The sequence below is a fragment of the Chiloscyllium plagiosum genome, unplaced genomic scaffold (assembly GCF_037043375.1).
Source record: "Chiloscyllium plagiosum isolate Xiang-an unplaced genomic scaffold, Cpla_swu_hap1 HiC_scaffold_50, whole genome shotgun sequence".
Lineage (NCBI taxonomy): Eukaryota > Metazoa > Chordata > Chondrichthyes > Orectolobiformes > Hemiscylliidae > Chiloscyllium > Chiloscyllium plagiosum.
In genome coordinates, this window is record NW_028270188.1 from 51967055 (window position 1) to 51988384 (window position 21330).

At 48.8% G+C, this 21330-nt stretch overlaps 1 protein-coding gene across 4 annotated transcripts in view; it reads right to left on the bottom strand.

Moving 5' to 3' along the window:
- LOC122544746 (phosphatidylinositol 4-phosphate 5-kinase type-1 alpha-like) overlaps positions 1 to 16021 on the bottom strand; it is a 53557-nt gene extending 37536 nt beyond the window's left edge. For 2 of the 4 annotated variants that reach the window (XM_087985084.1, XM_087985082.1), the window contains exons 1-2: positions 15794 to 16021; positions 6781 to 6822 (exon numbers count right to left, since the gene is read on the bottom strand). In XM_087985084.1, coding sequence (XP_087841210.1) covers positions 6781 to 6822; positions 15794 to 15824 — 73 coding nt within the window. In that variant the 5' untranslated portion in view covers positions 15825 to 16021. Of the gene's footprint in view, positions 1 to 4364; positions 4474 to 6780; positions 6823 to 15793 lie in introns of those variants that run through there. The other 2 variants (XM_087985083.1, XM_087985085.1) reach the window with 2 other exon arrangements.
- Positions 16022 to 21330: the final 5309 nt, after the last annotated feature.

The following is a 21330-nucleotide window of genomic DNA, read 5'->3' on the forward strand; positions in this document are numbered from 1 at the left end:
ATTCTCATTGCGAAAAGATGGTGAAAGACGAGATGGTATTATCTTTGTTTCAGGCAGAGATAGGTAGATTCTTTGTAAACAAGGGAGTGTAGGTTGTCAGGGATGCAGAATTAAGATTACAATGAGATCAGTAACAATGGTGGAGCAGACTCAATGGGTTGGAATATCGCAATTACACCTCTATTTTATATAGAGCAATACAGCGCAGAACAGGTCCTTCGGCCCTCGGTTTGCACTGACCTGTAAACTAATCTAAGCCCATCCCCCTATATCATAATCATCCATGTGCTTCTCCAAGGATTGTTTAAATGTCCCTGATGTGGCTGAATTGGCAGGCAGGGCATTCCACGCCCTTTACAGTCTCTAATAACCTGCCTCTGACATTTGTCTTAAATCTATCACCCCCTCAATTTGCAGTTATGCCCCCTTGTACAAGTCGACGTCATCCTCCTAGGAAAAAGACTTTCACTGTCCACCCTATCTAATCCTCTGATCATCTTGGATGTCTCTATCAAATCCCCTCTTGGTCGTCTTCTCTCCAATGAGAGCAGACCCAAATCTCTCAGCGTTTCCTCATAAAAGCTTCCCTCCAGCCAAGGCAACATCCTGGAAAATCTCCTCTGCACTTGTTCCAATGCTTCCACATCCTTCCTGTAATGGGGCGACCAGAACTGTACACAATATTCCAAGTGCGGCCGCACTCATGTTTTGTATAGTTGCAGCATAACATTACAGCTCCAGAACTCAGTAACTCTACCAATAAAACCTAACACACCTATTGCTTTCTTAACAGCACTGTCAACCTGGGTGGCAACTTTAAGGGATCTATGTACACGGACTCCAAGATCCCTCTGCACATCCACACTACCAAGAACCTTTCCATCGACCCAGTACTCTGCCTTCCTGTTATTCTTACCAAAGTGAATCACCCCACATTTATCTGCATTGAACTCCATTTGCCACCTCTCAGCCCAATTCTGCAGTTTATCCAAGTCCCCCTGCAAGAGTCTTCCATATTGTCCACCACTCCACCGACTTTAGTGTCATCTGCAAACTTACTAACCCATCCCCACCCATGCCTGTGTCCAAGTCATTTATAAAAATGACAAACAGCAGTGGCCCCAAAACAGATCTTTGTGGCACACCACTAGTAAGTGAACTCCAGGCTGAATATTTTCCATTAACCACCACTTGCTGCCTTCTTACAGAAAGCCAGTTTCTAATCCAAACTGCTAAATCACCCTCAGCCCTATGCCTCTGCATTTTCTCCAATAACCTTATCAAAGGCTTTACTGAAGTCCACGTACACCACATCAACTGCCCTACCCTCATCCACATGCTTGGTCACCTTCTCAACAAATTCAATGATGCTTGTGAGACATGACCTGCCCTTGACAAAACCATGTTGACCACCTGCAATCGAATTGTTGCTTGCTAGGTGATTATAAATCCTTCCCAAAACGTTTCCTACAACAGACGGAAGGCTCACTGGTCTATAATTACCTGGGTCGTCTCTACTGCCCTGCTTGAACAACATTTGCCATCCTCCAGTCCTCTACTAAACCTGTAGACAATGACAACTCAAAGATCAAGGCCAAAGGCTCCAACATCTCCTCCCGAGCTTCCCAGAGAACCCTCTGATAAATCTCATCCAGCCTAGGGGACTTGTCTACTTTCACTCCTTTTCGAACTGATAATACCTCTTCCTTACTAACCTCTATCCTTTCTAGTCTAAATATGCCATATCTCATTCTTCTCCTCTATAATATTCTCCTTTCCTTGAGTGAAAACAGATGAGAAATATTCATTTAGCACCTCTCTGATCTCTACAGGATCCACACACAGATTTCCACTTCTGTCTTTGACTGGCCCTACTCCTACCCTAGTCATCCTTTTATTTCTCACATACCTATAGAAAACTTTAGGATTCCCCCTTATCCTACATGCTAAAGACTGCTCATGTCCTCGCCTTGCTCCTCATAACTCTCTCTTTAAATTCTTCCTAGCTAAACTGTAACTCTCCATAGCCTCATCTGAACCATCTCGTCTCAACTTCACATAAGCCTCCTCCTTCCGCTTAACAAGAGATACAATTTCTTTAGATGGAAATGTGTTGCTGGAAAAGCGCAGCAGGTCAGGCAGCATCTAGGGAACAGGAGAATCGACGTTTCGGACATTCTCTGCTCTCCAGCATCTGCAGACCTCACTTTCTCCATACAATTTCTTTAGTAAACCACAGTTCCCTTACCTTATCACATCCTGCCTGCCTGACAGGGACATACCCATCAAGGACATGCAGTATCTGTTCCTTAAACCAGCTCTACATTTCCATTGTCTGCATCCCCTGCATTTTGCTACCCCATTCTACGCATCCAAAGTCTTGCCTAATCGCATTATAATTGCCCTCCCCCATCTATAACTGTTACCCTGTGGCATGTACATATCCCTTTCCACCACTAAACTAAATGTAACCGAGTTATGGTCACTTCCTCCAAAGTGCTCACCTACCCGGACTCATGAACTTATCCAACATCCAATTTACAGGATTATTTTCCATCTGAGGGAGGCTAGACTGGCAAATGGTGGCAGAATACCCTAGTGAGAGGTGAAGCTCCTAGAGGGAAAAGTAGAAATCCTGCCTGGTTATTATCTCCCTCCTCAACAGCCAAAGCCAAGTATCTCAGCACAGACTAGAAATGGAAGAAATCAAACCACAGTGCCAAGGCGACAACACATCTTGTGCTAGGATTTGAAGGAAACTCAAGGACAAAATTAACATGGTAATTCCACTTCACCATCTGGCTTGGGCACTGGCACAGAGTTCTGACTGAAAAAATGTGAACTTGTTCAGACGAATTTGGCACATGTGCCGGCGATACTGATGACAGCCTCCCAAAACTATCCAGCTAACAGGATCTGGTAACTCTCACACGAGTTTTCGACTTTGAAACTTGTTTTTCCTGTCTTCATGGGACGAGGAAGGAAATAAATTAAAGTGGTATCGAGTTAGACTGTCAGAGGAAGCTGCGCGTGTTGCAATATTCTTATCAATCCTCCCTGGCAGGCTTGTAACTTTGCTTTGGCACTGCATCCGTGTTTTCGGGCACAGCGCATACATGATCAGGTATTACATGGCAGCCCAGATGGTATTAAGGTGACATCCAACTTTACACAGGCCCCACCAACACTGCAGCCACTAACGTACTTGGAGAGCAGACGATCTTTCTGTGCTATCAGGAGACAGCCACAGTACCCTGAACTAAATTATACTAATGGAACGCAGGCTGATGGCATCTGCTCAGACCAAATGGATTTCCCTGATTGAATTAATGGAGGCTACACAGATTAATGCCTTCATTAGCCTTCAGTCACCAAGGCCTTGCTCAGAATAGACAGCACACTGGTACTGCTCCTCCCGTGAGACAACATCACATCAGTATACCTTGCCAGACAGCCTCTGTAATTCACCTGACTACTGGGGTCGGGTCAGCAAGCAGGAGCAGACTCTTTGTTGCCTCACAGCCAGTCTCAAGTACTATTCTCGACCAAGGGGTGCAGTTGCCGCTCAATGATAATTCAAAGCAGAATCTTATACATTTCTGCTCACCCAACCCACACATGAACCCTCTACGACTAAGCTGGCTTGTACAATTTTTCTTTGAGAGCCCGATGTAATTAACTCTCATGAATTTGGGCCTCATTGGTGGACAAGTGCCAGCCTTACCATCGATAATTGCCCTCAATGCGGCAAAACAGGCCGCATTCTTAAACCACAGGTTATGCATTTGAGCAGAGAAGCAGCTTATGTCCCACAGATGGCATGACCACTTTGCAAAACCGCACGGTCCTTCCTGCAAGGGTTTTACTTGCATTCGTAAGTGACAGACAGACAAAAACAGCAGTAAGGTGAAACAGCTGTTCTACTTGGGAAGAGATCAACATTCAAGCATGTCTGTGCAGCCTCAAAACACAAGGACTTAAGACAGCCCAATTAACAAGGGTGCGCCCAAACTATAATACCTGAAGCTTATAAGTCAGCATTAGACTCAGAATGGGTGTTTCCCTTCTCTTGACAGCTTCCATTAGTTTCTCACTGTGTCTATTCACCCAGCTATCACCACACCCACAACGTTTATAATCAAAACCCAAAGTTCCATAAGTATCATCACCCTACAAATCTAAGAATTTAATGACATGTTAAATGAAGCAAACAGCCAATTACCAATCACTGCAAAGCTAAGTAATGGATTAACCAATTACCTAAACTTTCCTGCCACATACTCTATCTGATCGCCCCACGAGCTGCACTGGCTCACGATCCAGTAGAAAGTTTCCACCTTCATTTTCAAATCATCAGCACTGACCTGTGGCCAAAGGTGGTGCTCCCTCAGCACTGACACACTGATAGCATAACGCTTCGCTGGTACCAACAGTCCGACAACATGAATACTGCCACTGAGAACGCAGGCCCGGATTAGACACTCAAAAGTCTCCAGAGCAGGAGCTCAGGCAAGTGACTCAGGCAAGTGAGAGTAACTCACAGCAAACCACAGGAGACTCGGTAGCATCCTGAGCAACAGGTAGCAACCAAACAGAGAAACACGTTTCATCACTTTCGACAGGCCCTCCCCCACTTTGCAACATTGTGCAAAATTGGTAAGATCCACCCTCTCCTTTCCTTGCTCCCCAACTCCAACGACGCTCAAGACGGGAGAACTGGTTGATCGAGTCTTGAGGGGAAGAGGAGAATTACAGCAAGAATATCCACTGTTTAATCATTTACCCGAAACACTCGTGAAACAAAAGGCGTTATTTTTGGAACAGTGTAGCCAAATTAAAACCAGTTCAACTTGTATTTCTAAATTCACAGGCTGCGCCAACAGCTCTGCATAGAACAAAAATGGCAAATTTATTTTAAGCAGCTCTGCCTCGGGGACAATTCTGACATCTAATTGGGAGAGTGGTTGTCATTTTCCCCTTTGACGTAAACTTCGAAGGTTGTGCAAAAATACTCCTACTGAAAGTATAGGTGTTGCCCACCCAGATGTGTGTTGTTTCTTGATTCTGGTTTCCATATCACAAAAGAAGCACATTGCTCAGTCCTTTAAGTATAGGAGTTGGGAACTCATGTTGAGGTTATACAAGACATTGGTGAGGCCTCTTCTGGAGTACTGTGCCCAGTTCTGATCACCCTGTTACAGGAAGGATATAATTAAGCTAAGGAAGACTCAAGAGATTTACCAAGATGTTGCTAGGTCTGGAACATTGAGTTATTTAAAAAAAGCTGGATAGGCTTGGACTTTTCCCATTGGAGCACAGAAAGTTGAGCAGTGACCTTCTTGAGGTATATAAAATCACTAAGGGTATAGAAAGGGTTAATGACAGGTGTATTTTCCCTAGGAGGGGAGGAATTTCAAGACTGGGGCATATTTTTAAGGTGAGAGGAGAGATTTTTAAAAAGGGGGCTTTTTTTTTTTACACAGTGGGTAGTTTGTGTGGAATGAACTTCCTGAGGAAGTGCTGGATGCGAGCACAGTTAAAACGTTTAAAGACATTTGAATAAGTACATGAATAGGAAAGGTTTGGAGGGATATGGGCCAGGAGCAGGCAGGTGGGACTAGTTTAGTTTGAATTTGTGTTCGACATGGACTGGTTGGACTGAAGGGTCTGCTTCTGTGCTCTATGACTTTGAGTTCATAAAATGATTTACGGGAGGGACCAGTGAAGTAGTTGTGAAAAGGCTGCCTACCCAGGCCAGAGAGGCGAGAACTAAGGGTTATAGCCTCAGGGTAAGCGATCAGCCATTTAGACCTTCTAAAATACATTCCTCAAACTGTCATCTAACAACATCAGAGCCCTAGAACTGATATGACGAGACAGGAGACGATATAATGAAACCAGCCTTGTGCAGGCAATAATGTTATTGAGAAAGCTTAATTTTCAGCATGGTATTGGTATTATGACCCCCACTCTTCCTGTCATAGTTGAATCAGACTTGTGTGGACACACTCCCATTCCAGAACTCTCTGATAATACTCAGAAATATCGCAAACTGCAAGGTTGGTAACGACAGACTTCAAGAGGATATAGGATAGGCTGCTGGATCAAGCAGCTAATGAATTGTCACAATTTTCCGCAGTGAAGTTTATTTGGATAGAAAGGGGACCAATCTTATTAAATAATGAAAGGGGCTGCAGGTGCAATGGGACCCAAGTGCACGCGCACAAATCACCGAAGGTGGTATGGTCGGTGGACAATGCAGAACATTTGACGTCCTGGGCTTTACAAACAAGGGAATGGTGTACAAAAGCAAAAAAAAAGTTACGTATGAACACTGCAAGACTGGGACCTAGATTGTAAATACCAGTTGGGCCAGTTTCTAGGCCGGAGATTCGATACAAGCCGGGAAAACAAGACCTCAACTGACTGAGAATATCGAAGATTTAGCCCAGGGGAGGAGAAAAGATAGGGTCCAATAAAATAGTGCATTAAGAGACCCACGAAGTCTCAATGGGCCAAATGGCCTTATTTCACATTATACTAGCGTCTAATTCTATCCCATATTTAGCATTCCCAGCACACTGGCCCATTTAGCATGCAACTAATCTAATGTGTAAAAACCATTAACAACACAGCGACTAACCAGCACCACACTCTTCAATGAAGCAGGTCTCACAAAGCACGCTGAGAAGGCATAGTGCTGCCAATTACTAGTGTTAACATTCTACACATTCAGCTGCTCTACACGCTACCACACAGCACCAGCACCTCATACGTTACCTCGCAATCTCGCCACGAGCTGCCCGTACCACAGCCGCAGTTCTACACCAGGAAAGACAAGCCCAGTGAAAAGAGAGAACTTGGAAGGAAGGATCGCTGCAATAAGAAAGAAGTTAGAAACCGCGCAAGACTTTGCCCCCTCCCCTCAAACCGCCCCAATGCCTACAAAACCTCATTTCCCCTCAGATCTTGTGACCCAAAGAAATTGTACTTCACTAGCACCTCTCACCACTGCAATGCTTGGCCCCTGTTGCAAGGTAGGGGACACAAGGCCAATTTGCACACAATAGCTCCAATAAACGATTCAGAGCAGAGAAACTGGTGACAATGGCTAAGGTAGAACATTAGACCCCGCACACCCAGAAGAACTATTCCTCAACAGTCCCTCCAAAGCCCAATGGATAGAGTTCTGGCATATTAAGAATTAGCTCGATTCACTGAGGGCTGCCATTGCTGCCCAATGCATCGGGGCTTCAAACCCGACCTTAGGTGTCCACAGAATAAAATCCAAGCAGATGCTACAATCCTGGGCTGCACAATCTCCCGTGACATTTACCAAATAGTGCTGGAAATCCACAAATCCCAAGTAGTCTGAAGGCAATCTTTAAACAACTGGCATGGGGTTGGGTAAATAAGTCACGCAAAATCAATTCCGGCTTCCAAACTATTACAGAAATAATGCACATCACATGTTATTCATCCATGGCAAACCCTTTGTAACAGCGCACACCCAGAAGTTAAGAACTGCACACCATGCCAAACATTTAAACTATTTTCACAAAAGCATTCCAACCACCCAACTCCAGATAATCACCAGGCTCAGACTGGTTATCAAGCATTAGTTGAACTCCTTCACTCATCACCTTTGGTTCACACCGGGGCAGGCCACTCAGCATGTACATAGCAGTCACTGTTCACACCCAACTACTGCCTGGGCATTGCAGGGAGGGTGGTGTACAATAGAAAGCAGGCTTTACACTGCGACTTCAGCAGGTTCTAGCTAATAAAACCTATTTACCATAGCAAACCACACAAGCATCAGACTGTGGTGCAGTGGCAGTGTTTTCCAACTCCTAACAGACTCTTAGTGATTTACTTTGTTTTAGAATCCTGTGATGTAGTGTTATCATCTGTGGGCCAAAAAGATATATGGGTTCAATTCCTCCCATAACCCAAGCTGAGTAAAATAAGTCCAAACAGGTTTTTAAAAACATCTCTCTCTCAGCCATCGTGCCTCCAACGCATGCCATCTGCAAATGATTGAGAGGCTTCTCCTCAGTGTTTTTTAAAATTCATTCATGGCATCACTAACCAGGTCGGCATTTATTCCCCATCCCCAATTGCCCAGAGGTTAGTTAAGGGTCAGCCACGTCACTATGGGTCTGGAGTCGCATGCAGGACTTTAGTGAACTAAATGGGTTTTTCCAACAATTGAAAATGGATTCAGTCAGCATTAGTCTCTCAATTCCAGGCTTTTGTTGAATTCAAAAAGCAACCATCTGCTGTGGCAGGATTTGAACCCGGGTCCCCAAAATATTATGTGGGTCTCGAGATGAATAGTCCATTGATAAAAACCACTAGGGCATCACCTCCCCATTTGACTGTTCGTGCTGTTGGCAAACCTGAATACAGTAGGTCACATACAGACCCTAAATCAGTCATACCAAAAGGCAGACAGACCAGAGACAAACCGAGGGTCTTCAGTTGACCTGCAACTCACCTCCATGTTTCAGCCAGAAGGCAAACCGCGAGCAGGAAGTTCTAAGAAAGGGTCACGCGACCCAAAGCATTAACTGATATCTCTCCTCTGAACTGAGCTATTCCAGCAATTTCTGTTTTTGTTTCTGCTGGTGGAAAGGCTCATATTTCTATAGTGTCTTGCATGGTCACGACAAATTAAGTGCCTTAAACCAAATAAGGTACTTTTTTTCTGATGAGAAGTCACATGGGTGGACTGCAACACAAAGTTCCCAATAACCTATACGATGGCAAGGACCAGTTCATCTGCTTTTTTAAAAAACTGACCTGGGGAAGTTGGGTTGAGGGATGTATTTTGACCCAATTATTGGGGTAAATGACCTTCAAACTCTTCTGACATCAGCTGTGAAACCTGCCTCAAGGAGGTAGGTGGGTCCTTGGTCCGCTACGTTTTAGAGATTTTTACCTGCACCAGAATAATCAAGGCAGTCGGATGGACATCTTCCCACTCAAGATCCATGTTTGGCTTCAATTTTTGAGATGTTCTGAAAGGAATTCTGAAGCCTACTCCTGCTATTGAATTCCATTACAGCACTCAGCAGTGAAGCAGCACAAGTGATTTTGATCCATCTTACATAAAGTGAGCGTATTAGTCAGTTTTCAAATCACCAACCTCTCCACAACATCAATATAATCCATCATATCCGCGTGCAATGACTTACTGTTTTGATGACCAATGAACGGGTGTAAGAGTTAAAACATGAAAACCAATTATTCGACCCAGTTTACCATTCACACATGCTTCACCCCTTCCTAGATACTTCAGCCACTAACCCACTGTCAGAGGGCCAGGGCTGAGGTAGTGCCACACTGTTGGGAGGTTCTGTTCTTTCAAATGAGATGTTAAACAGAGGCCAGGTCTGCCTCAGGTTGACGCAGAAGAACCCATGGCCTCTATTTCAAAAAGCTGAGGGAGTTCTCCCAGTGTTGAAAGCCAGCGGCTAACCCTCAAACATCATAAATCATCAGGCCTCTACCAAAGTGTCATTTGTGGGACCTTGCTGAGCACAACTTGATGCTTTGGGACATCCAGGGGTCATAAACAATCCGACACCACTGCCATATCATCAACCGCTAATCCAGCGATGACATGCACAGCCTCACAACTCTGAATAATGTTCTCAAATCTCCTGCATCTGAAAGGTTCTGCTGCTTGCCTTGGTTGATTCTCAACTGTACTTTGCAGTTCATGGGCTGAAAAGTTTCGATATTCAAAAATTAAGAACCCCGTACTGATACTGCAGGCACAACCCAGGTTCACCCTCCTAATCTAAACTTTCCCGTCAATACATCCTAGTTGCAGCCCCTGAAAAACATTCAAGTTCCTGAGTAGACAAGTCAGCAAATAACCCCTCCCAACAATAAGCACCTTGTACAAAATTACACCTCAACCCATTTTGGTCGCTGGTTCCTCCCAGAGATTGCAATTAAACTTCAATATCTTGGCTCCATTATAATAAATACGTGGGCAAACTCTGCTCAGTTCCTGTGTCTGCACTGTGCAATGTCACACCCGTCTGCAGAGAGCCATTTCTTTACACCATCTCCATCCCAAGCCAGTTTGTTCCAATTATTCTGAAGCAGATTGGCCCACAGCACCAGTTCCTGGGTACCAACTCTCTTGCCAACCCATTAAGACCTTGCCCAGGCATTCACATGCAGGACGGGTCAGTAGGCAGTCTAGTACTTGAGGCTGTTCAACTCCTCCAATCCCTGCCCACCACTTGGGAGTCTCATGTCAAATCTCATTCTCCCAGACAGCATAGGGTCTGATCCGTACTGGCACTGGGGGAATGTCAGTCAGGATTCCGCATTCACCTCTTCAGAGTGGGGAGTCCAGCCCGATCAAGGTAGGGAGTGCGACTATACCACAATCTGTACATGCAGTATAACATGGCCACAGAGTCATTTTAATAGCAAGGCAGGGTAGGTCATAATGAAACTCCTCAAAAATTGCATTCCACATTGACTGGACAGGCAGTGCAGGAATGGTGGTTAATTGGCCTCCCTGGCTCATGTGGTGACAAAACCTAGTAGATTTACCTTCATCCAGGATGAGAAGCTGCAGAGCACTGGTGTTGACCCAGTTACATCAGCTTGCCTCGCAGACATCGAAATGAGGCCAGCCAAATGAGACACACTTTCAAACGTTCTCATTCGCTGCTGTCACATCAGTGTGCCAGGAGACAGCCAGGTCAATGCCCCGCAGACAGATATACACACAGTATACTGGGTCATGTCTGGACAGGTTGCAATTCCACAGCAAAGGGAGTAACTTTCCACAGCTGATACTTCCATGACGGTCACGGCAGATGGGACAGGGAAAGGAGCCTTCTCAAATACTCTGCACACTTTTTCTCCCCCAAAAACAGTAATCACCAGGAAAATAGTTTGGGAACACCACTTTTCCAAGTTTTGGAATTAGCTCTCCAAACCTCTCCCACTCCTGTTGACATGCCATTTAAAACCAACCTCTTTGGTTGAGCCTTTCCCCAATATCTCAGGTTGCTTGACAACATTCCTATGAAGCACCTTAGGATGCTGAAGGCACTACGCAAGATAGAGGTTGATTAGAAGACAAAGACAGGCATCAACTGACAATGCGACAACTACGGAGTCCAGTCCAGGCCAGCCGAGGGATGAGTGCACCGTACACATCAATCCTTTGTTCTAGGTGGTTGCCACCCAAGATTGTAAACCAAGATTGCTGACGATGACAAACTGGTTATTTTGAAGTCTTGAATTGTGGAGACGTTTGCCAGAAGATTGTCGAAGATAAGCCTATCTAGACAGTGTGACACTTGCATATATGTGGCAAGATGAGGCCTTTCAGTTCTCCAGATAGCATGGAACCTAACATCACACTGCCTGGTAACCTAATGGACAATTTCTACAGGAATAATAAAAATAAGACCTGCGAACAGAACCACACAATACTTAACTTTCCTCCTCACCCTGCGCTGAACCTAATACTTGAGCGTGAAGAATTGTGGGACAGTAAAAGTGCTACAGAAATGTAAGTTGTCCTATTCTAGAATTAACGGTGCATTTACTACCCACCATTCAGTGGCAGGCCTATATTACTCGGCTCAACATGGAAACTGAAAGCATTTGGCAATAAAAAAGCTTGCCATCACATAGGTCAACCTCCACGCCACTTTCCCTGTGTTGTAAGGAAGCACAAGCATTAAGAATGAGGTGGCATCCTGACCCTTTGAGACACCTTGTTTTAGAACACCCCACAAAGGGGTCATATCCTCACCAACCACCCTCCCCCCCCCCCCAACAAACAATCCAGCATTACAAAAGACCAATTCTTGCTCTTCTCAAATTCATTGAGTAAATGTCAATCTGCTCAATTTTTCCACATAAGACAACCCCCTCATCAAATCAGCCCAGCGAAACATCCTTGAACAGATTCCTCCTCAAGCAAATCTACAACAGTGTACACCTACAGTCATTGGTTATTCCATGGCAGCCTGCAGTTGACACAGTCACCCAATGATGGAGTAACTCTGCCTCTCTGGATGATGGCATCTGAAGGCCAGCAACACAGCACCATTGGTGTCTGATTCTAAACTTCTATTAGCCAAAAACAAACAAACCACATCAATGTAAGCCATGAAATCTAGACAGGGATGGAACTGTGCTTATGTCCAAAATGAGTTTCCAGTCCAATTCCCAAAATCTCAAAGGCTGTCTATTTTTCTTAAACATGTCCCAAAAACGTCCAGGGAAATTGATGTTTGTATTTAGCACAACAGCTTTCACACCTTCTTACATCTCATACACTTTAGAAATATTACAGGTAATTGAAAGAGATACATCAATTATTAGGGGTTATGAGCTCAAAGGGGGAGGGAAAAGTTTAGGGGAGATATGTGTGGAAAGTTCTTCATCCAGAGGGTGGTGGGTGCCTGGAACACGTTGCCAGTGGAGGTAGTAGAGGCAGGCATGATAGCGTCAGTTAAGATGTATCTCGACAGATACATGAATGGGCAGGGAGCAGAGGGATACAGACCGTTAGAAAATAGGCGGCAAGTTGAGATAGAGGATGGATCAGCACAGGCTTGGAGGGCCAAAGGCCCCGTCCCTGTGCTGAAATTTTCTTTGTTCTTATCAACAGACATGCAGTTAAAAACATACTTGACCATTTCCATATATGTATTACATCCAGTGATAGAGATCGCATTAACCTAATTTTAGGTTTTGCTGTTATTTAGAGGCGACTTTATTTTTATGTCATTAGCTTACAGTCAATAATAACACCATCTGGGACAGGGAGAGAGGGAGAGGGAGAGGGAGGAGAGACCAAGACTATGACAGAGTGAGAAATTCAGAGAGGGAACCAGATGTTACTTTAATATATTAAATGGGGATTTTTTTGTTACAAGTGTAACAAGCCAACTGTCTTTCCAGAAACCTCCACTACCTAACATTTTTCTCTCCCAATCTCTTTCTTCCATCCCAACTCACCGTTGCCCCTCCCTATTTTACTATTTGCGGCTCATCGCTTAAGCGCCTCCTAACACCACGTACCTTTTCCTCTACACATCATCAATAATTCCCCTCCATCTTCACACCACTCCTTCTCCTCACCTTACCTCCTCTCATTCCCTGTTCCCTATCCTCCTGTTCCTCTCTCACCCAATCATCCCTTCCTAACCACCTCTCCATTTCACCTCCCTCCCTATCCACTTTTCTATCTCCCTTTACGCCACGATCATCCCTCCCTACCCTCATTTCCATTCCCTTTTTCCTCACAATCCGCCCCTCCTTCCATAACCCCATCTGTATTCTACCGCTCCCACAATCCTCCCTCCTTATCCCTTTCCCCCATCCGTCCCCATCTTTATACCTCTGCTCCCACAATCCTGTCCATACCCTCCTCTCCAGCCCCCTCCCTATCTTTGCTGCCATCCATCCTCATAGCTCGGCTCCAACAATCCTCCCCCCCCTTCCCTGTCCTCATCGCCATCGCTGTCATCATCTCTACATTTCTGCTCCCAATATCCTCCCTCACTATCATCCCCTCCTTCCCTGTCCTCATCTTCATATCTGTTCCCACAATCCATCATCCCTATCCTCATCTTTGCACCTCTGCTCCGACAATCTATCCTCCCTATCTGACCCTCCATCCCTATCCTCATCTTTATGCCTGTGCCCAAAATCTTCTCCATATCCTGATATTTCTACTTCTCTCAATCCTCCCACTCCAGCCCTCCCATCCCTTCCCCACAAGCCCCCCTCTATCCCCCCACGCCCCCCAAATCCCTTCCCTCCCACCGCAAGCCCCACATTCCTTCCCCCACCTCAAGCCCTGCATGCCTCCCCCCCCACTGCAAGCCCCCAAATCGTCTCCCTCCCACAAGTCCCCCTAAATCCCTTCCCCCCGACCTCCAGCCCCCCCCACATCCCTTCCCCCCGACCTCAAGCCCCCCCCACATCCCTTTCCCTCCCACCTCAAGCCCCCCCAAAATCCCTCCCCCCCCACCTCTAGCCCCCCATGTCCCTCCCCCCCACCTTAAGCCCCCCATATCCCATCGCCCCATCTCAAGCCCCCCCCCATATCCCATCGCCCCACCTCAAGCCCCCCCCCAAATCCCATCGCCCCACCTCAAGCCCCCCCCCCCCCCAAATCCCATCGCCCCACCTCAAGCCCCCCCAAATCCCATCGCCCCACCTCAAGCCCCCCCCAAATCCCATCGCTCCACCTCAAGCCCCCCCCCCAAATCCCATCGCTCCACCTCAAGCCCCCCCCCAAATCCCATCGCCCCCCTGAAGCCCCCCCAAATCCCATCGCCCCACCTGAAGCCCCGCCAAATCCCATCGCCCCACCTGAAGCCCCCCCAAATCCCATCGCCCCACCTCAAGCCCCCCCAAATCCCATCGCCCCACCTCAAGCCCCCCCCAAAATCCCTTCCCCCTACTTCAAGCCCCCCACAAAACCCTTCCCCATCTCAAGCCCCCCCACCGCAGCCCCCATCCCTACCCCCCACTGCAACACTGCAAGCCCCCCATCCCTTCCCCCCCCACTGCAAGCCCCCCATCCATTCCCCCCCCACCGCAAGCCCCCCAAATCCCTTCCCCCTCCACCGCAAGCCCCCCCCAAAATCCCTTCCCCCTCCACCGCAAGCCCCCCCAAAATCCCTTCCCCCTCCACCGCAAGCCACCCCCAAATCCATTCACCCTCCACCGCAAGCCCCCCCAAATCCCTTCCCCCTCCACCGCAAGCCCCCCCCAAATCCCTTCCCCCTCCACCGCAAGCCCCCCCAAAATCCCTTCCCCCTCCACCGCAAGCCCCCCCATAATCCCTTCCCCCTCCACCGCAAGCCCCCCCAAAATCCCTACCCCCATCCACCGCAAGCCCCCCCAAAATCCCTACCCCCATCCACCGCAAGCCCCCCCAAAATCCCTTCCCCCTCCACCGCAAGCCCCCCCAAAATCCCTACCCCCCTCCACCGCAAGCCCCCCCAAAATCCCTACCCCCTTCCACCGCAAGCCCCCCCAAAATCCCTTCCCCCCCCAAAATCCCTTCCCCCCCCACCTCAAGCCCTCCCATATCCCTTCCCCCCCACCTCAAGCCCTCCCATATCCCTTCCCCCCCCACCTCAAGCCCTCCCATATCCCTTCCCCCCCACCTCAAGCCCTCCCATATCCCTTCCCCCCCCCACCTCAAGCCCTCCCATATCCCTCCCCCCCCACCTCAAGCCCTCCCATATCCCTCCCCCCCCACCTCAAGCCCTCCCATATCCCCCCCACCTCAAGCCCTCCCATATCCCCCCCCACCTCAAGCCCTCCCATATCCCCCCCCACCTCAAGCCCTCCCATATCCCTTCCCCCCCACCTCAAGCCCTCCCATATCCCTTCCCCCCCCACCTCAAGCCCTCCCATATCCCTTCCCCCCCACCTCAAGCCCTCCCATATCCCTTCCCCCCCCACCTCAAGCCCTCCCATATCCCTTCCCCCCCACCTCAAGCCCTCCCATATCCCCCCCACCTCAAGCCCTCCCATATCCCCCCCACCTCAAGCCCTCCCATATCCCCCCCACCTCAAGCCCTCCCATATCCCCCCCACCTCAAGCCCTCCCATATCCTCTCTCCACCCCCCCCCCCCCCCCCCCACTGCAAGCCCCTTCCCTTCCTTCTACTCTACCCCTCCTCTCCTCATACTTCTCCTCTCCCTCCCTCTTATTTCCCCTGAACCCGGCCGGCCTGCCTCCCCCCCCTCCGCTCCCCGCGGGGCTCTCCCCTACCTGCTGTTCCGCTGCTGCCCTCCGCCGCCATCTTGCTGCCGAGGCTGAGTCGCAAACTCCGGAGCCTGGGGCTAGACTCGCGACACCATCGCGTCCGACCCACCGACGTCCGGAAGGTCTGCGCCGAGAGAAGGGGACACGGAGGGAACCATAAACCCCTTCCGGATGTTTCTGTTGCGGAGATTTGGGTTGGGGGTTGGGGGGTGGGAGGAAGGCCACGAGTGAAGACTCCACCGGCGAGCGGGACCCCAGCTGCCGCGGCTCCGCCGTGCGGGCCCACAACTACGCCTGCGCGGGCGCCGGCACGCTCCGCCCTGATGCGCCTGCGCGGCTGCCGGCGCGTGGTCTCACGGGTGCGCCTGCGCAGCAGCCTTTGCCTCCCCAGGCCAATGGTTGTCCCTGCTGCGCCCACGCTGGTGCCGGTACTTTCGCGCGCTGTGCGTGTTCAGTGCTCGCACGTGCCTGGTGGCGTCATCCGAGGAGCCAACCGACTTTCCCGCCCTTTCCCCTGTGGCGGTTGGGAGGGAGGGAGGGAGGGAGGGCGGTGCTGGCGGGAGGGCTCAGACTCGGGCTGCACCCGATGTCTGAACTTCGTTGTCCAGGTTTTCACAGCGGCGTCCGTCGGTGTTATCCGTTCTCCCCTACCCAGACAGGGGTGTGTCAGCAGACCAGGATCACATTGAGGAAGCTCCAGGTCACAGTGAAGAAGACCAGCAATACGGTGAACCAGACCGGGATCACGGTGAAGCAGATCGGGATCACGGTGAAGGAGGTCTGGATTATGGTGAAGGAGGTCTGGATTATGGTGAAGCAGACCGGGATCACGGTGAAGGAGGTCTGGATTATGGTGAAGCAGACCGGGATCACGGTGAAGGAGGTCTGGATTATGGTGAACCAGACCGGGATCACGGTGAAGGAGGTCTGGATTATGGTGAACCAGACCGGGATCACGGTGAAGGAGGTCTGGATTATGGTGAAGGAGATCGGGATCACGGTGAAGGAGGTCTGGATTATGGTGAAGGAGATCGGGATCACGGTGAAGGAGGTCTGGGTTATGGTGAAGCAGACCGGGATCACGGTGAAGGAGGTCTGGATTATGGTGAAGCAGACCGGGATCACGGTGAAGGAGGTCTGGATCATGGTGAAGCAGACCGGGATCACACTGAAGCAGATCGTTGTCCAGGTTTTCACAACGGCGTCCGTCGGTGTTATCCGTTCTCTCCTACCCAGACAGGGGTGTGTCAGCGGACCAGGATTACATTGAGGAAGCTCCAGGTCACAGTGAAGAAGACCAGCAACACGGTGAACCAGACCGCGATCACGGTGAAGCAGATCGGGATCACGGTGAAGGAGGTCTGGATTATGGTGAAGGAGGTCTGGATTATGGTGAAGCAGACCGGGATCACGGTGAAGGAGGTCTGGATTATGGTGAAGCAGACCGGGATCACGGTGAAGGAGACCGGGATCACGGTGAAGCAGATCGGGATCACGGTGAAGCAGATCGGGATCACGGTGAAGGAGACCGGATCACGGTGAAGCAGCTCGGGATCACATTGAAGCAGACCAGGACCTCATAGAAGCAGATCGGGATCACATTGATACAGACCAGGATCACATAGAAGCAGATCGGGATCACGGTGAAGCAGACCAGGATCACGGATCGGGATCACGGTGAAGCAGACCAGGATCACAGAAGCAGATCGGGATCACGGTGAAGCAGACCAGGATCACATACAAGCAGATCAAGATCACAGTAAAGCAGACCGGGATCACAGCGAAGCAAACTGGGACCATGTTGAAGCAAATTGGGATCACGGTGAAGCAGACCGGGATTACACTGAAGCAAATTGGGATCACGGTGCAGCTCACCAGGCTCACATTGATGCAGATCAGAATCACTGTGAAGCAGACCAGGATCATTGTGAAGCCGATTGGGATCACAGTGAAGCAGACCAGGATCACAGTGAAAGAGACGGGGATCATATAGAAGCAGATCGGGATCACAGTAAAGCAGACCAAGATCACATAGAAACAGATCGGGATCACGGTGAAGCAGACCAGGATCACATACAAGCAGATCAAGATCACAGTTAAGCAGACCAGGATCACATAGAAACAGATCGGGATCATGGTGAAACAGATCAGGATCACATACAAGCAGATCAAGATCACAGTAAAGCAGATCGGGATCACAGAAGCAGATCGGGTTCACGGTGAAGCAGATCGGGTTCACGGTGAAGCAGATCGGGTTCACGGTGAAGCAGATCGGGTTCACGGTGAAGCAGATCGGGATCACGGTGAAGCAGATTGGCATCACGGTGAAGCAGATTGGCATCATGGTGAAGCAGATCGGGTTCACGGTGAAGCAGATCGGGTTCAGGGGGAAGCAGATCAGGATCACGGTGAAGCAGATAGGGTTCATAGTGAAGCAGATTGGCATCACGGTGAAACAGATCGGGTTCAGGGGGAAGCAGATCGGGTTCACGGTGAAGCAGATCGGGATCACGGTGAAGCAGATCGGGATCACGGTGAAGCAGATCGGGTTCACGGTGAAGCAGATCGGGTTCACGGTGAAGCAGATTGGCATCATGGTGAAGCAGATCGGGTTCAGGGGGAAGCAGATCGGGTTCATAGTGAAGCAGATCGGGTTCATGGTGAAGCAGATCGGGTTCACGGTGAAGCAGATCGGGATCACGGTGAAGCAGATCAGGTTCATGGTGAAGCAGATCGGGTTCATGGTGAAGCAGATCGGGATCACGGTGAAGCAGATCGGGTTCACGGTGAAGCAGATCGGGTTCACGGTGAAGCAGATTGGCATCATGGTGAAGCAGATCGGGTTCAGGGGGAAGCAGATCGGGTTCATGGTGAAGCAGATCGGGTTCACGGTGAAGCAGATCGGGATCACGGTGAAGCAGATCAGGTTTACGGTGAAGCAGATCGGGTTCATGGTGAAGCAGATCGGGTTCATGGTGAAGCAGACCGGGTTCACGGTGAAGCAGATAGGGTTCACGGTGAAGCAGATAGGGTTCACGGTGAAGCAGATCGGGTTCAGGGGGAAGCAGATTGGGATCATAGTGAAGCAGATCGGGTTCACAATTAAACAGACCGGGACCACACTGAAGTAGACCAGGACCACTCTGAAGCAGATCGGGTTCACGGTGAAGCAGACCAGGATCTCTTTAGAACTGGTCAGGATCACAGTGAGGCAGACTAGGATCACAGTGAAGGAGACTGGGATCACAGTGAAGCAGACCAGGATCACATTGAAGCAGACCAGGATCACATTGAAGCATATCAGGATCACAGTGAAGCACACCAGGATCATGTTGATGCACATTAGGATCACTGTGAATCAGACCAGGATCTCTATGAAGGAGACCTGGATCACAGTGAAGCGGACTGGGATCACATTGATGCACATTGGGATCACTGTGAATCAGATCTGGATCACAGTGAAGCAGACTGGGATCACATTGAAGCAGATCAGGACCACATTAAAGCAGATTGGGATCATGGTGAAGTAGATCGGGACCACATTGAAGTTGATTAGGACCACACTGAAACAGACCGGGACCACACTGAAACAGACCGGGACCAGATTGAAGCAGATTGGGAGCACGCTGAAGCAGATCGGGTTCACGCTGAAGCAGATCGGGTTCACGGTGAAGCAGATCGGGTTCAAGCTGAAGCAGATTGGGTTCACGCTGAAGCAGATCGGGATCTCATTGAATCTAGGTTGGGATCACGGTGAAGCAGACCAGGATCACAGTGAAGCAGACCAGAATCACGTTAATGCACAATGGGATCACTGTGAATCAGACCAGGACCAATGTGAAGGAGACCGGGGTCATGGTGAAGCCCACTGGGATCACATTGAAGCAGATCGGGATCACATTGAAGCAAATTAGGATCATGGTGAAGCCATCACATTGATGCACATTTGGATCACAGTGAAGAAGACCAGGATCAGAATGAAGCAGACCAGGATCACATTGAGGCAGATCGGGATCACAGTGAAGCAGACCAGAATCACAGTGAAGAAGACCAGGATCACACTGAGGCAGATCAGAATCATGGTGAAGAAGATTGGAATCCCGGTGAAACAGACCGAGATCACTGTAAAGAAGACCAGGATCACAGTAAAAAAGGCGCATCGTTACGAGGCAGACTGGGATCACAGTGAGAAAGACTGGCATCGTGGTGAAGATGACCGGGCTGATGGTGATGCAGATTGGGATCATGGTGGAAAAAACAGGTTCAAGGTGAAACAGACCAGGTTCACAGGGAACCAGACTGAGATTACAGTGAAGAAGTGCAGGATCACAGTGAAGCAAACTGGGATCACAGTGAAAAAGATTAGGATCAAGGTGAAGCGTAAAAGAAAGAAATCGCTGGAGACACTTAACAGGTCTGGAAACATCTGTGCAGAGAAATCAGAGTTAATGTTTCAACTCCTGTGACCCTTCTTCAGAAGTGATGGTAGCTAGGTAAAGGTCAGTTTTTATGCAGAAATTAGGGTGAGGGGAAATGGGTAAGTAGTAAATGATAGAGCCCAAAGAAAAACAGTGGATAACAGCCAGCAAAGGGGAATTAGTAGCTACTAATGGAGACTATTAGTGGCTAACAATGAGTTGTGTGTAATAGAAGACTATGTGATAATAAGGTCTGGTTTGTGGATGTGGGGGAAAGCATGGGAGAAGGTGCTGAAGCCCTAAAATTGTTGAACTAGATGTTGAGTCCAGAAGGTTGTAGAGTTTCCAAGCAGAAAATGAGGTGTCATTCTTCCAGCTCACACTGAACTTCACTGGAGCACTGTAGCAAACCTAAGACAGGGATGTTATCCAAAGAAACATGGTGGCAGGCAACTGGAAGCTCGGAATCATTTTTACAGACAGAATGTAGGTGTTCTGCGAAGCAGTCACCCAGTCTACACTTTGTTTTGCCAATGTAGATGAGACCACATTGTGAGCAGCTAGTGCAGTATACTACATTGATTGACGTGCACGTAAATCAATGCTTTACCTGAAAGGTATGTTTGGGCTCTTGGATTCTGAGGAGGGAGGAAGTAAACAGAAGGTGCTACACCTTGTGTGGTTACAGGGGAAGATGCCACGAGGCTGTGGGGAGGCATTGGGAGTGAAGGAAGAGTGGACCAGTGTGTCTGCAGGGAATGGTCCCTGCGGAAGCTGGACAAGGGAAGGGAATATATGTCTTTTGGTGGCATTCCACTGGAGGTAACAGAAATGGCAACTAATGACCCTCTGGATGTAGATGTTGGTAGCATGGTACATAAGGAAAGGCACCAGGGTCAAGTAGGCTGGGATCAGGTAAAATAAAACAAGGAATTAAGGTATCACAACGTGACCACCAGAGGATAGACTTGTAAGGTGGCCAAACTTGAGCTAGAAATCTAAAACTAAAACAAATTACTCGAGAATCTCAGCAGGTGTGGCAGCATTGTGGTAGGAATAACAATCGGAAAGATGTTGTGAAACTTGAAAGGGTTCTGAAAAGATTTACAAGGATGTTGCCAGAGT